Genomic DNA, 12,071 nt, shown 5'->3' on the forward strand with positions numbered 1-12,071 from the left:
TGTGATATCGCATGCACACTATACAATAATGGCTTCAGGACCGGACAGACACCACACATTCGCGCGCTCTGTGTAATGTATGTGCCATCCCGTTTTTGAAGTCGTTCTTGTATTGGTTTTGTGCAAAACAGCGCGTTTATCTGAAGCAATTTATTATCAACTGGCCTCAGTTGCAGGTTTACTTGGCTCCAAACGTGCGATGAGTGCGCAGTTACACAGAACGTAAAAAGTGCAAGGTGAACTAGAGGAGTGAGGGTGGAGTGAGGGTGCATCGCTACTACCATAAAGAACCAATTGGTGGCGTAGTTGTGCCTGAAGATATGATAAATCGAGATACGTCAAGCGCCACCTGATGACGCTAAGGTGGCTGCAGCCACTATAGCTCTACTGGCGAGTGCTTAAGTCGTTGGTGCTTTTAGCGAATAAGCTGAAGGAAAGTAGCACAGTAGCAGCTAATGGCTCTTCACACCTCGCCAATGGTATGGGCATTGCAAAGAACCAAGTTCGGCGCGCAGATACCCGGTGACAATCGTGTCTGCGGGAAATAGAGCAAGTGAAAATTTAAGCCGAAGCCCACCTGCCTTTATTCTCGGGACAACCAGTCGCCTCGCGTGAGATTGGCGCTAAACCACCAATCGAAATGCACCGCGCTAAAAGGAAAATTAAAGGGATGCGCACGTGTCGGAAACATGACGTAATCTCGGCTTTGATAGGGGATAAGGTAGTGGTGGATATGTCGCTTGCAAACGCTAGTCATTGCACTGGGGAAGAATCTCATCCGCTGGTGGGAGGGTAACTGGACACTACCCTACTGAACACACGTTGATTCATAAGTGCAGGAAACAAATTGTACGCTACACGCGTTCATATCACACCACCGATTGAAGTAACATCTAGCAAGCACAACGACAGCCAGATAACTATACTCTTGCTTACACTGCTGTAACATCATACACTACATTGTGAGGAATAACTCATGGTCCTCAATCTGTATTGCCTGTATTACCTGTATTATCTGCAGCAATCTGTATTACCTCTGCAGCAATGCCTGTGTGGCGCAGCAGGTTTTCTGTAACAAATAAATTTCCGTGATGGTGCAGACTACCGTGCATCATTCACTCTGAACCAACCGCGCTGATCTCTTCTCACTGACCTTACCACGCGATCTTTCGTTCACCTGCGCAGACAAAAAAGTGCCCACCACGAGGGTAACGAAAGCAAAGAGGAAGACAACGAAGAGAGCGAAGGCTACTACCAAGCACAAGAGCCGCCGGCTACCCGTCACACACGGTGCGTACACGACAAAGTTGTGCTCGAGTCCAGGCTCCCGATAATTAATGCCTACGACGGTTTTTGGTACAAACGTAACCCTTGGAGTCATTAATGGGCAACGTAAGTGGTCGTATGCATGTCGTAAAACTTAATAGCAAGCGGCACCAGATACGGCAAGACGTGCAGTAAATAGGCTCGCCGGACACCATCGCCGTCAATCCTTCCACCTTGTCAAGTCACCAGTACCACTAGCGTTTCGGGTCAGTCGCTTTCTCGCAACTGAAACAGCTCAGTGAGTGATCTCACCTCTTCAGAGTATAGTGACCAGCTCTTGAGCTAGATTCGCAGGACGAACAGAACTACTGATACAGTCCGCGGACTTGCGCGACGTAGCTCAATGTCATCGATGCTGCAGCTCAGTCACGTCGCGTTTGTCCGCGGACTGAATAAGCTATTCATCCTGTCATGCGAATCCTGCTTTAATGAACCGCAATGGTTTGTTCCTAAACGGCAACGTTTAGTGACTATCGGGGCTGCTTGTGTGGCAGTGGTTTAAAAAATATAGAGGTGCATATTGCTAGGAAAAACAGTTCGCTCACTTTCGTAATCTATAGCTGAAATGGCAAAAAGTGCACACGGTAGCCACGCATGTTTTCGCGCTTGATGCCATTTACGGCTTCTCCCATTCCCCATTCGTCTTTACAATTAATAGGCCTTTAGAATCTGCAGCACGCGGCCTTATTCATAACAATGTTTACCGCTTCCAGCTACTTCATTTTTGCTTGTCGCAACTTCCAGTGTGGTGCCTCATTAAGGCGACGCGAATCCTCTTTGCTGATTTGTCGATATGCAATATCGATATGCAACACCGAAAGCAATATCCCAGAAAGGGATCAAACGAGAATACGACTTCGAGTTACCGTTATATACGAATGAGTTGGGCTTCTCCCCACAAAGGGTCACTTTGTGAAAAAGCCAACTTTTACAAAAGCATTTCTTGTCCTTTTTTTTTTTCTTTGATTTTTTTTTTAAGAAAAAGGGAGTCGTAGTCCCCCTTCCTTTTCCTTAAAAACATGCCAGTTCACGAACTGCATCAGATGGCTACGTAAGCATGCAGGTTCGGCTTTCGAAGCGCATATCAAGTAGGCTGTCGGCGAACAAAAATTCTCAGGCCTAGTTACAATGTTTGGCATACGATTACTAGCAGCCGTATGTTATGACACGTACTAAACCAACAAGTTCCATATAAAAATTTTACCATCAGTGTGGCGGTGGCACAGTAGACAATTTTAGGTCGCACAAAACGTGTACCCTTTTAAAAACAGTGAAAGCGCCGGAGACCAGCCACAATCGTTGATGTATTTTATTCATTTAATCGTTTCATTAAATTAGGAAAGTTCACCACAACCGAAAGACATTCGTCAGGTTGCAACTACACAAATTCGCAAGCCACACACGGATGAGGGAAGATAGCCTTTGTTACCATCAGCTGCGTTATTGAAAAGTACTTGGGAAGAAAGGATTATCGAGCAAATGTTTGGTCATATCGGACTCCAAAGCTTAAGTCGTTCGCAGGTTCACAAACCAAAGCGTGTGCGATGCCAGTTCCGCGCCCGGAAGACGAACGGGAACCCATCCACTGAATAGCTTCGCTAAGCACACTGTGACGAACTCGAAGTCGGTCCGCGCGGCTCCGACTTCCAACAGTACCTGAACCTAACAGGGTTTCACGCATTCATTCTTGATGTCTTTTGTTAAGTTTTGGTGCATATTCCTTGCGGCAAGTCCCCGTAATAAAAAATAAGAAAGAAAAAAAGAAAGTCGCAGTTTCGCCCTAAAGGCGAATCATCGATTGTAATAGCAAATCAGCAGACAGCTATACGACGTAAGGATAGTAGTTTTATCGGCCGTATAAACGTACGAACATTCGCTTACTAACTAAATTAACAAGCATGGTGCCACGCGCGCACAAGCAAACATGAACACATCTCGCTCGATGACCGCGCACACTCGCTGTCAAAATGCTGGAGTGAGAAAGCGTGGCTACAGCAACGAGTGCATTGACCTTCGTGTTGCGTCTCGCTTCGACGCGGACTAAGCGGCGAAAACACAGCGCACACGGATCTATCGGCACTCGGCGCACTCTGTCCCATCGCAGATCGATTTCAAGATAGGGCCCGCGCGGCCACGCAATACGCAGCCGCCGCCGGAGTAGAACGGCGGAGTCTCCCCACGCTGTTTTAAAAAGCGCGATTTAAGCTTTGGATGAGCCTGGCCCTGAACTGCGTTCGAAGGGCAAACTAGTGACACCGACCGCGCTGCACTCGAGTGTCCGAACCATTTTGAGGTGACTCGGAATGGACACGCTAGGCTCTTTCAAAATTTAAAAAAAAGAAATAGAAAAATAATAACCACACGTTTGCCCCATTATCTGCTAAATAAGCATCGGTGTGGCAATACTCGTGGCGAAGAGACAAAATGCATTATGCAGCCGCAATAAAACTTCTTACGATACTGAGAAAGATTCACAAGTGGTCTCGTAATATCGTAAAGAAACCAGTATGGGTTTCTTTTGTAGCTTCACTTCTACATTCGGGTGGATGACAATTTTCCCTTTCAATGTCTTTAGGCATGGGGAAAAAAACTTGCATAACAAGATGGTCTTCGGTTTCATTTTTAGCGGCTGAAAATTGTCGTTGTGTTGCTCCCGTTCAGCAACTGAAGTTATGAAGTTACCTTCATTGCCTGAAGCTGCAGTCATGAATTGTATGAAAGCGAAAAACTGAGCTCGATATAACTGCCCCAGACAAGCATATAGTACACTCTGCTGATGTGAACTTATTTATTTTATGTGTTTCAGCATGCATATTCTTTCGCAGGGGTCAAAACAACGGCGAAACACGGCAAGAGGAAAACTAACGTCGCCCACAGTAAGAATCATGCCCAGTACATTGTTTGGAGATAAGCGATGCGCAACAGCTACGAGAGGCGCACGGTCACCTCAGTTCATTTGCAAGTACAGTCTCCTTAAGTACATTTACCCTTTTCTTCCCGTTGCAGACCGTGATCTCGGTAAGTTATTTAGATTGCAGTTTCCAACCTACAAGTACTTCTTCCTGTGGTTATTCGCGTGATTTCAGCTGATTACGGTGCACTTGTGTAAAATGTGAATGCTGCATATATCGAATAAAGCGGCATTGCTTTAATAAAGTGACAACTCCAACTATTCAATTGTTCTTAGCCCTTATAAAGAGGACAAATACTTAATAACAATAACAAAACTGCTGGAAGCGACTTAATACCCGCACTGACATAACCTTTGTTAGGGTTCTGGAAAACAGTTGCCACACTGGCAATGGCCAGTGGGAAGTTCGATTTTGTTTATTTCATGACCGAATTCTCTTCGGATATTGGTCGGTTTACATCGTACTCAAATCTCCGCGGGCCGCACAGTGGTCTGTCCTGGTCATGGTTGAATATTTTAACCTGCTAATTACGTAATACTGAGCCCTAGGAACTGCAGGTTATGGAGGGCCGCATAAAGGGCTTTGTGTACTGCATGTGGCCTGTAGGCCATGTATTTCAGCAGTACCTCTTAAATAAGAGTACGCCTGCCGACTCTGAGCAGTGTTTTGACGCTGTGGAAGGCCTAGATCCGATATATTTTAATGGGAAGGGCTTTTATCCGCTTAATTTTAGCACACGCTCGAACTTCCTCTGTGACGTCACTGCTTGAATTAACTTGAGTCAACTACATGGTAAACTTATCTCTCCTACCCGCACAGTTATTACAAAGCTGGACTAAGTTTCAAACAATCGTTTTTACCAAAAGCGATTGAAAATGGAACAAGCTACCAGATCGAATTTTCAACGAACCTAACCCCATGAAGTTCAAATAACTACTTACAGTTTCAGAAATATAATACTCAACTTATGCCACTTACGTTCTTCTATGTCTTATCAAATGTATAGTTGTTTTACATGTTACTGTATAGTCATGTTTTCATGCAGGTGTGTATCCCCCTATTGTGTAATACACCGAAACTGGCCGCTAAGGGTTGAATAAATGATAATGATAAAGTGCGCAGACGCTGCTACCTAGGAGGTGCTTCTTCGCCCCCGTGACGCGAAAAGGCATCACAATGCCTTTATTTGTCGCGTCCTTACGAGGATTACAAAGCTTCGCTCGTATACCTTGGCTACAGACGGGAAATGTCCGCAGTAGTTTGGTGTACCGTATAGCAAATTATAGCAGGCCGTAAGATACGCTAAGCTAAAGCCACGGGCCAAACATACGTTTCCTTAAACTGTGGCTAACTCTTAGAGAAATCGTGCGTAATATTCAGTTGCATATCCGCAACTGTCCCTGACTGACCGACGGAGTAATGCCTTGGCCGCTCGTAACAAGGCATGGTGATTCTTATCTACTCTATGTACCTACACGTCCAAAGCATGGACAGTTCAACGGCATACGTTACCGTAATCATCCCACCAACTGCAGCTTGCGTGTCTGTATTAGCGAAATTATCAGATCAGGTTTGGTTGCTTCTACGCGTTTTAAATGGTTACCGAGCTTTTTCGCATTATTGCGTCTTCAGAGAAAGATAAGACAGTGAAGGCCGCCACCGAGGCCACTGCCATCCGCGAGATCGGCGCCCTGGAGAACATCTCGGACGTGGGCGTGGCAGGCATCGAGATCAAGGCGAAGAAGAACGCCGCCAAGAACGCCCGAAATGACACCATTGGCGGTGACGTAGACAAAGGTGATGTTCAAGGTGAGCGCGACCAAATGGGCCTGAGTGCAACTCTTGACAACTCTAAATCATGAGCGCTCTTCTACTACGTTAAACGAATGCAAATTCATGCAAAGAAAGGGCAGGAGGAAGGGTAGACGCTGGGTAGAAGGGTCAGGAGGAGGAATCCCCTGTTTTGATTGGTTGATTCTGGGTCGTTACGTGTCAAAACCACGATCTCATTATGAGGCAAGTAGGTAGTTGGGGGGGGGGGGGGGGGGGGGGTGCTACGAATTAATTTTGACGACCTGGGGGTTCTTTTATGTGCACCAAAATCTAAGTACAGGAGCGTTCTTGCATTTCGCCCCCATCGAAATACGACCGCCACGGCCGCAATCACTCACGACTTCGCGCTCACGACTTCACGACTTCGCGCAATCATGCCACTCAGCACATGCCACAGCCACTGGGCTACCGTGGGCGGGGCATCCCCTGTTTAGGCACCTGATAATCCCCCACAAGGCTGACGTCAGTACAGGTTTATCGCTAGTTGGCGTACATAATTTTAACACCTTAGGGGCCCGGGCTGTCGGTGTCTAATGCGATGTCATGTCATCGTGGTCACGCACAAAAACAAGATCTACCAAAGACTCGCGTCTCGTTCAATTGGTATATACCAAAATTGGCATGGAAGGGTACGAAAGTATGACTAACATCAATAACATCACATGCTCCTCAGTTACGTCACGATTAACGATAATAAAATAACGCTTGGCGCATGCCCGCATTGGATATGCGGGTATGAGCCAGGGATATGCGGGAATTAGCAGAAGCTCGTGAAAATCACTTACGAAACGCCAGTCTGGTACCAGCGCAGCGCAAGAGAGGTCGCCACCACCCCACAAGCGCTCGATTCCTCCTCAATTGTGCAAGAATAGCACAAGAATAACATAAGGGAAACACCGGCGCATCACTGTTTCACGCTTCCCCAGGTTCCACGTTAGTGGAGCTGCATGAGCGCTCGATTTGAACTACACAAGCGTATAATTTGAATCCAGCGCTTAGGTCCAATCCTGCTCAAATCCTGCGCTGGTGTAGTTCAAACCAACGGTGAGTTAACATAAGGGAAACAGCGGCGCATCACTGCTTCGCACTTCCCAGGTTTCACGTTATCGGAGCTGCATGAGCGCTGGATTTGAACTACACAAGCGCAGAATTTGAGCAGAATTGGAGCTACATTAAACGCAGGATTTGAGCAGGGTTTGAACTACACAAGCGCAGGATTTTGTTCTTTATATCTTTTAAGTGTATTTTCGTATCTATTACGTTTTCTTTCCATCCTTTCGTTCTGCTTCATTTATATAATTGAATTTTAGCTGTTAAGAATATTTTAGAGCAGGACATATTTCGCTGTTTTTAGTTTTTCACGAGAAAGTCACGATAAACGCGGTCTCAAGGAATGGCCGAATAGCATGTCATACACGACGGTAAAAACCACGCAGCAATTTGGGCTAGTTGGATACGCAGTACATTCATTGTTAAGGCACGCCGTATTGTAACACGGAAATCGACGAGGAGTACGTGGTCGGTTGGACATTAACAAAATGAAGTTATGCAGCTTGCCCAATTTTCATGTTTGTTCTTGCCTGCGATTGGAGCATGCAGAATCACGGAGATCAGATCTTGAACGGGTAGCAAAAAAAAAAAGGGAGGGGGGGGGGGGGGGGGCAGCCGCGATTGTGTAGCTGTAATTGTTGGGCAGCCACGTTCCGTGTAACTGCTCTGGAGTCTCTTCCTGCGACGATAAGCAACTTACGAAAACCGCGCTTTCTGCCGCTATGGCTCAGCAATAAACTGACGTCCAACAGCTGAACACCAGCGCCCAGATTCGACTCTGGGCCACGGCGCCCTCGTTGGACAAAAACGAAATGCCAAAAAAAAATAATAACCTGTGTACGGGGATTTCGGTGCACATTAAAATATTTCAACATGGTCAAAATGATTCCAGAGTCTCCTACTGCGGTGTCTCTAGGGAAACGTTATATGACTGCTCCCTCAAGAAGCAGCTTTATATCGTCATGAGAGTACTATGCATGTATACGTCGTAAAAGTTCAGTTAACATTAATCTTGTATTTTGGTTGAAGTCTAAGTGATTAAAATATACTAACAACTGACAACTAAAACCACGCCATTTCTGCGAAATATGTAATGCGCTAACTCGCCTTTCGCACGTTTTACTCAGAAAATATTTGGCAGCCGGAGCCGTGCTATTTATGTACCAATATTGATTAAGTCATTTCATCTTTTCTAAAATAATTACGCTTAATTTCTTGCCAAATTTGCGGAAACACTGGTTCGTGCGTTCATAACTATTGGTCTGATATGCGGCAATCAGGCAATGAACTTTATAACCAACTAGCCTGACTCGCAATTTGCTGTATGATATGACCAGTATTACGCGCATATTGTGAACCCCTCCGGAGGATTGTATCGCGCGTTGGCCAAGATTATGCCATAATGCGCTGTGAGTGGTAATTTCCGACCAAAAAAAAAAAAACTATTTTGGATGTCCTTTTTACTTGAGTGTCTTCTGCAGTTTCAGCCAAGAAGAAAGTTTCTGCTAAAGGTAAGCGTTATAACTTTTTTACCGCTTTGCTTTTACTCCATTTTAAGATAACATATCAGCGCACCTTACATTCATTAAAGCCTACGTCTCTCTCTCGGTGTTTGTTTCGCATTTAAATCTGGGCTTGAATTATAGAACGATTCAATTGCAATGCTATACTTTTTCGCTCTTTGTCGGAGGCTCCCAGCGGCGCCCCGCAATATAAGTTATCGGCATGAATGGCCAGCCGTGAGCGGTAGATTATGAAAGAATATAATTGAGAAAAAATAGTCTGTACATTATACGGGACCTGAATTGAAAAGGATCACCAATTTGTGTCAAGACGCAAGGTTTGAGGTGGCCTATCAAATCTTGTTCTGAGCTCTTCACTGGCGTTAGCCAATCAGTGGGAATAATCGCAGTGATGACGGTTTCTGAAAGCACTGCCTCCGGGATTGTGTATTCACTGCCTGCTGGAGTGACATTAAGAAATGCTATGCGTGGTGAAATGACCGCATCTAACGGCACTCTCCATTTACACGCGACAATAACTACAGCCGCATTATAGATTTGCAAGTGTCACTGATTGTTTTTTATGTGCAGCTCATGCACACTAATCAGTACATAGTTCATTCATTAAAAGAACACACTGGCGCCAACTCGTGCACTTAAGAGGGACAGTATGGTAATACACGTATACCGGTCGTTAACGTGCTTTCGAATATTCCCAATGCAGTTATGTGTTCTTGTTGTATGCACAGTAGCGCCGCGTCTTGGCTAACGCGAGCCTTCTTGATTCACCCCAAGTGTGTGAACAACCGTTATTTTTTTTTAATGTTTTTCTCCTTCATTTCGCAGAAAGGAAACGCCAAGCGGTCGTTGAAACTATGAAAGGTGAGCGTATACATCACTTACTCTCTGGCAACACTTAACTCTGTGTGTGCAAAATAGTGGGAAGAAAAAAAATAACGCAGTTGATTCATTTACGCGGCGTTCTTGTTCCATCACAAACAAGTTACGTCCTCATACAAGTTAAGCAGTATCTCAAGCACTGTAGCACCGTTCAGTGATGTCCGATGCGGCGGAGAGGAGACTAAATCCTCGACGCTTCCCCACATCCTTTCTTTTGTTAAATGACAGAGCCAATAAAAATCAGGAGACACAGGTAAAAATACGTAACTGCTTTGCAGGGTCATGCTACAGTCAAGCGAGCTTAAAGCGACGCAGTACTGCAGATGATTTGACATCGGCATATGGCACAAAGAAAAAAAAACTGCAACGCTCAGAAATAATTTCACCATTAGCATACAAACACTGAACGTGTACACTTGTGCTGGCGTTCGTAGAGGCAAAGCCGGAGCAGTAAAAACAAGCATTTCAATTTTTGCTCGTATGATGATCATCCAGCGCGTGCTACTGAGATAAGTGCAGTCACTACATTTATGTGAGCTGCATTATTTCATAAGTATTTCCTTTTCAGTTCATTCAATAAATTCGGTATTTGTGAGCTTGGAATTTTCACAACGCAGACGTCCTGACTGAACCCTGCAGTAGCTAACAAAAATAATCACCGACGATTACTATACTTTCTAGTGCGAAATTTGAGTGCAGCTCTATACGTGTATTCATTTCGCGATATACGAGGCATCGCAACGGTCACCGCACCGACTGGTAGAGCCGCGATGCGCGGTGCTATATTTAGACCGGCCACTCAATTGCCGCTTCCCAGCAACTGCAGCTTATGCAACTGTAATTTTTATGGGAAAACGCTTGCGGCGAATGCTAGAAGGCGAGCTTTCTGGTTCTTTTTTTTTTCTTTTTCCCTGCACGACCGGTGCCACTGCTGCCGCGGATGTGGAGATGTGAGCGCCATCTGGTGGTGCTTCAAGGTGGCTTCCTCCACTTTCCACCTCATGCTTCCGCTGCACCCTCCTCCTCCGATTTCGTCCTCGCGCTCTCTTCGCTCTCGCCGTCTTTCATCCCCCGCTGCTCTCCGCGTTCGCTTTTTCATCCTTCGCTGTGCTTGTTCGCTCGGTTACGCCTAGGGACAACGCCGAGGGACACCGAGGCACGCCGACGCTTAACGTGGGAACGGGCGCCTAAGAACTGCGCTCTAAAAACAGTCGGCTTTTTTTTTCGTGACCTGACAGACCACATTCTTAGGCTTCTGATACCACTTTATCCAGCTATAAACTTCGAAGATTAAAGCGTGCGACACTTTACAGCCTTCCTGTTTCACAGTAGGTAAAAAAACGTGAATAATTGTCGTGCAAGATTGTGAGCGTGTTTCGGATAACCTTTGTGGGTGGACATTTTGAGCCGAAGTTATAGCTAGAGCAAACGAGTGACAACATACAAATGTTCGACATGTACGGTTTTGTGAGATCAGCACGAATGCTCTCCTTTCATGATTTTTTTTCTTTTAATGAATTCTTGCAGTTTTCTTGAAGAGTTCATCGGAAGGTTAGTGTCAGCAAACAAAAGCTACTCTCTCCTTATCTTTCCCACTTGCCCCCCACCCCTTGCTTTTTCCTTACTTTACAAGGCTAATAGTTTTCGCTTACTTCCAGCTCAGCCACCGAACATCACTATAAACAAATCTCCGCCCGGTAAGTAGCTGACTATGTATGGTTTCTTGAATTTATGCCAAGTTGCACGCACAATGAAACAGCGCTTCTTTCTTTTTCTTGCAATTGTGTGCAGCACCGGACAGCGTCAACCTAAGCGACGTATCAGGTACGTTTATAACAGCGTCCCTGTTGTAAGATCGCATGAAAAAGGTGGTCAAGTTTTTCTGCTTAGTGAGAGGTCTAAAATAATGTTTTGATATGTATTAGAACCTAGCGATTAACTTCTTGCTCACTTCTTAAATGTGTCAAAAAAATGTGAAAGAAAGAAAGAAGGAAATAAAAGCCTGTTTTTGTGTTGGCAAATTAATATCTAACGTATTTCAACTGTTATTTTGTGTTAACAGAAATTGTAAAATTTGTAACAGAACAGTTCTCCTCATTGAGCTGAATTACTTGGACAAATAGATCACTTGCACGAGAAATGAAAATAAATTATTGAGTTAACAAATTTAACTAGTTAGCTTTTAAATCTAATCACTTTACCACACATATTTAAAAGATAGGAGGAACCAAGATGCCAAATTTTAATAGTTACAACCCCGTGAAGCTAACAGACAATCAAGCCAAGGAAAGCGTGGGGAAATATTTGTTCTATATAAGTGATATGTAGAAATAAGGAAAAAGGAAATGATAGTCACACACAACTTGCCTCTGCAATTTACAACTTATTAAGGGCAAGGCGACCTTCACAAGGCATACACCTAGCAGGAATTCTAAGGTTAGCACAACTTCCGAGGTATCGTTTGAGAGCCGTTGTTGCAGACGTCGACGTCGGACCACACACATAGTACGGTGTCGTTGGCGAGAGGTGCAACTTTGCCGCAGAATGG

General features: G+C 45.0%; 1 protein-coding gene across 1 annotated transcript in view; it reads left to right on the forward strand.

Moving 5' to 3' along the window:
• The window catches only part of LOC119442512 (uncharacterized), a 44,082-nt gene that overhangs the window by 18,093 nt on the left and 13,918 nt on the right, over positions 1 to 12,071 (forward strand). The window contains exons 10-17 of the mRNA XM_049662213.1: positions 1,186 to 1,290; positions 4,152 to 4,202; positions 5,871 to 6,047; positions 8,603 to 8,632; positions 9,470 to 9,505; positions 11,051 to 11,074; positions 11,182 to 11,220; positions 11,315 to 11,347. Coding sequence (XP_049518170.1) covers positions 1,186 to 1,290; positions 4,152 to 4,202; positions 5,871 to 6,047; positions 8,603 to 8,632; positions 9,470 to 9,505; positions 11,051 to 11,074; positions 11,182 to 11,220; positions 11,315 to 11,347 — 495 coding nt within the window. The remainder of the gene's footprint in view (positions 1 to 1,185; positions 1,291 to 4,151; positions 4,203 to 5,870; positions 6,048 to 8,602; positions 8,633 to 9,469; positions 9,506 to 11,050; positions 11,075 to 11,181; positions 11,221 to 11,314; positions 11,348 to 12,071) is intronic.

Source organism: Dermacentor silvarum, chromosome 2 (assembly GCF_013339745.2).
Source record: "Dermacentor silvarum isolate Dsil-2018 chromosome 2, BIME_Dsil_1.4, whole genome shotgun sequence".
In the NCBI taxonomy this organism is placed as follows: Eukaryota; Metazoa; Arthropoda; class Arachnida; order Ixodida; family Ixodidae; genus Dermacentor; species Dermacentor silvarum.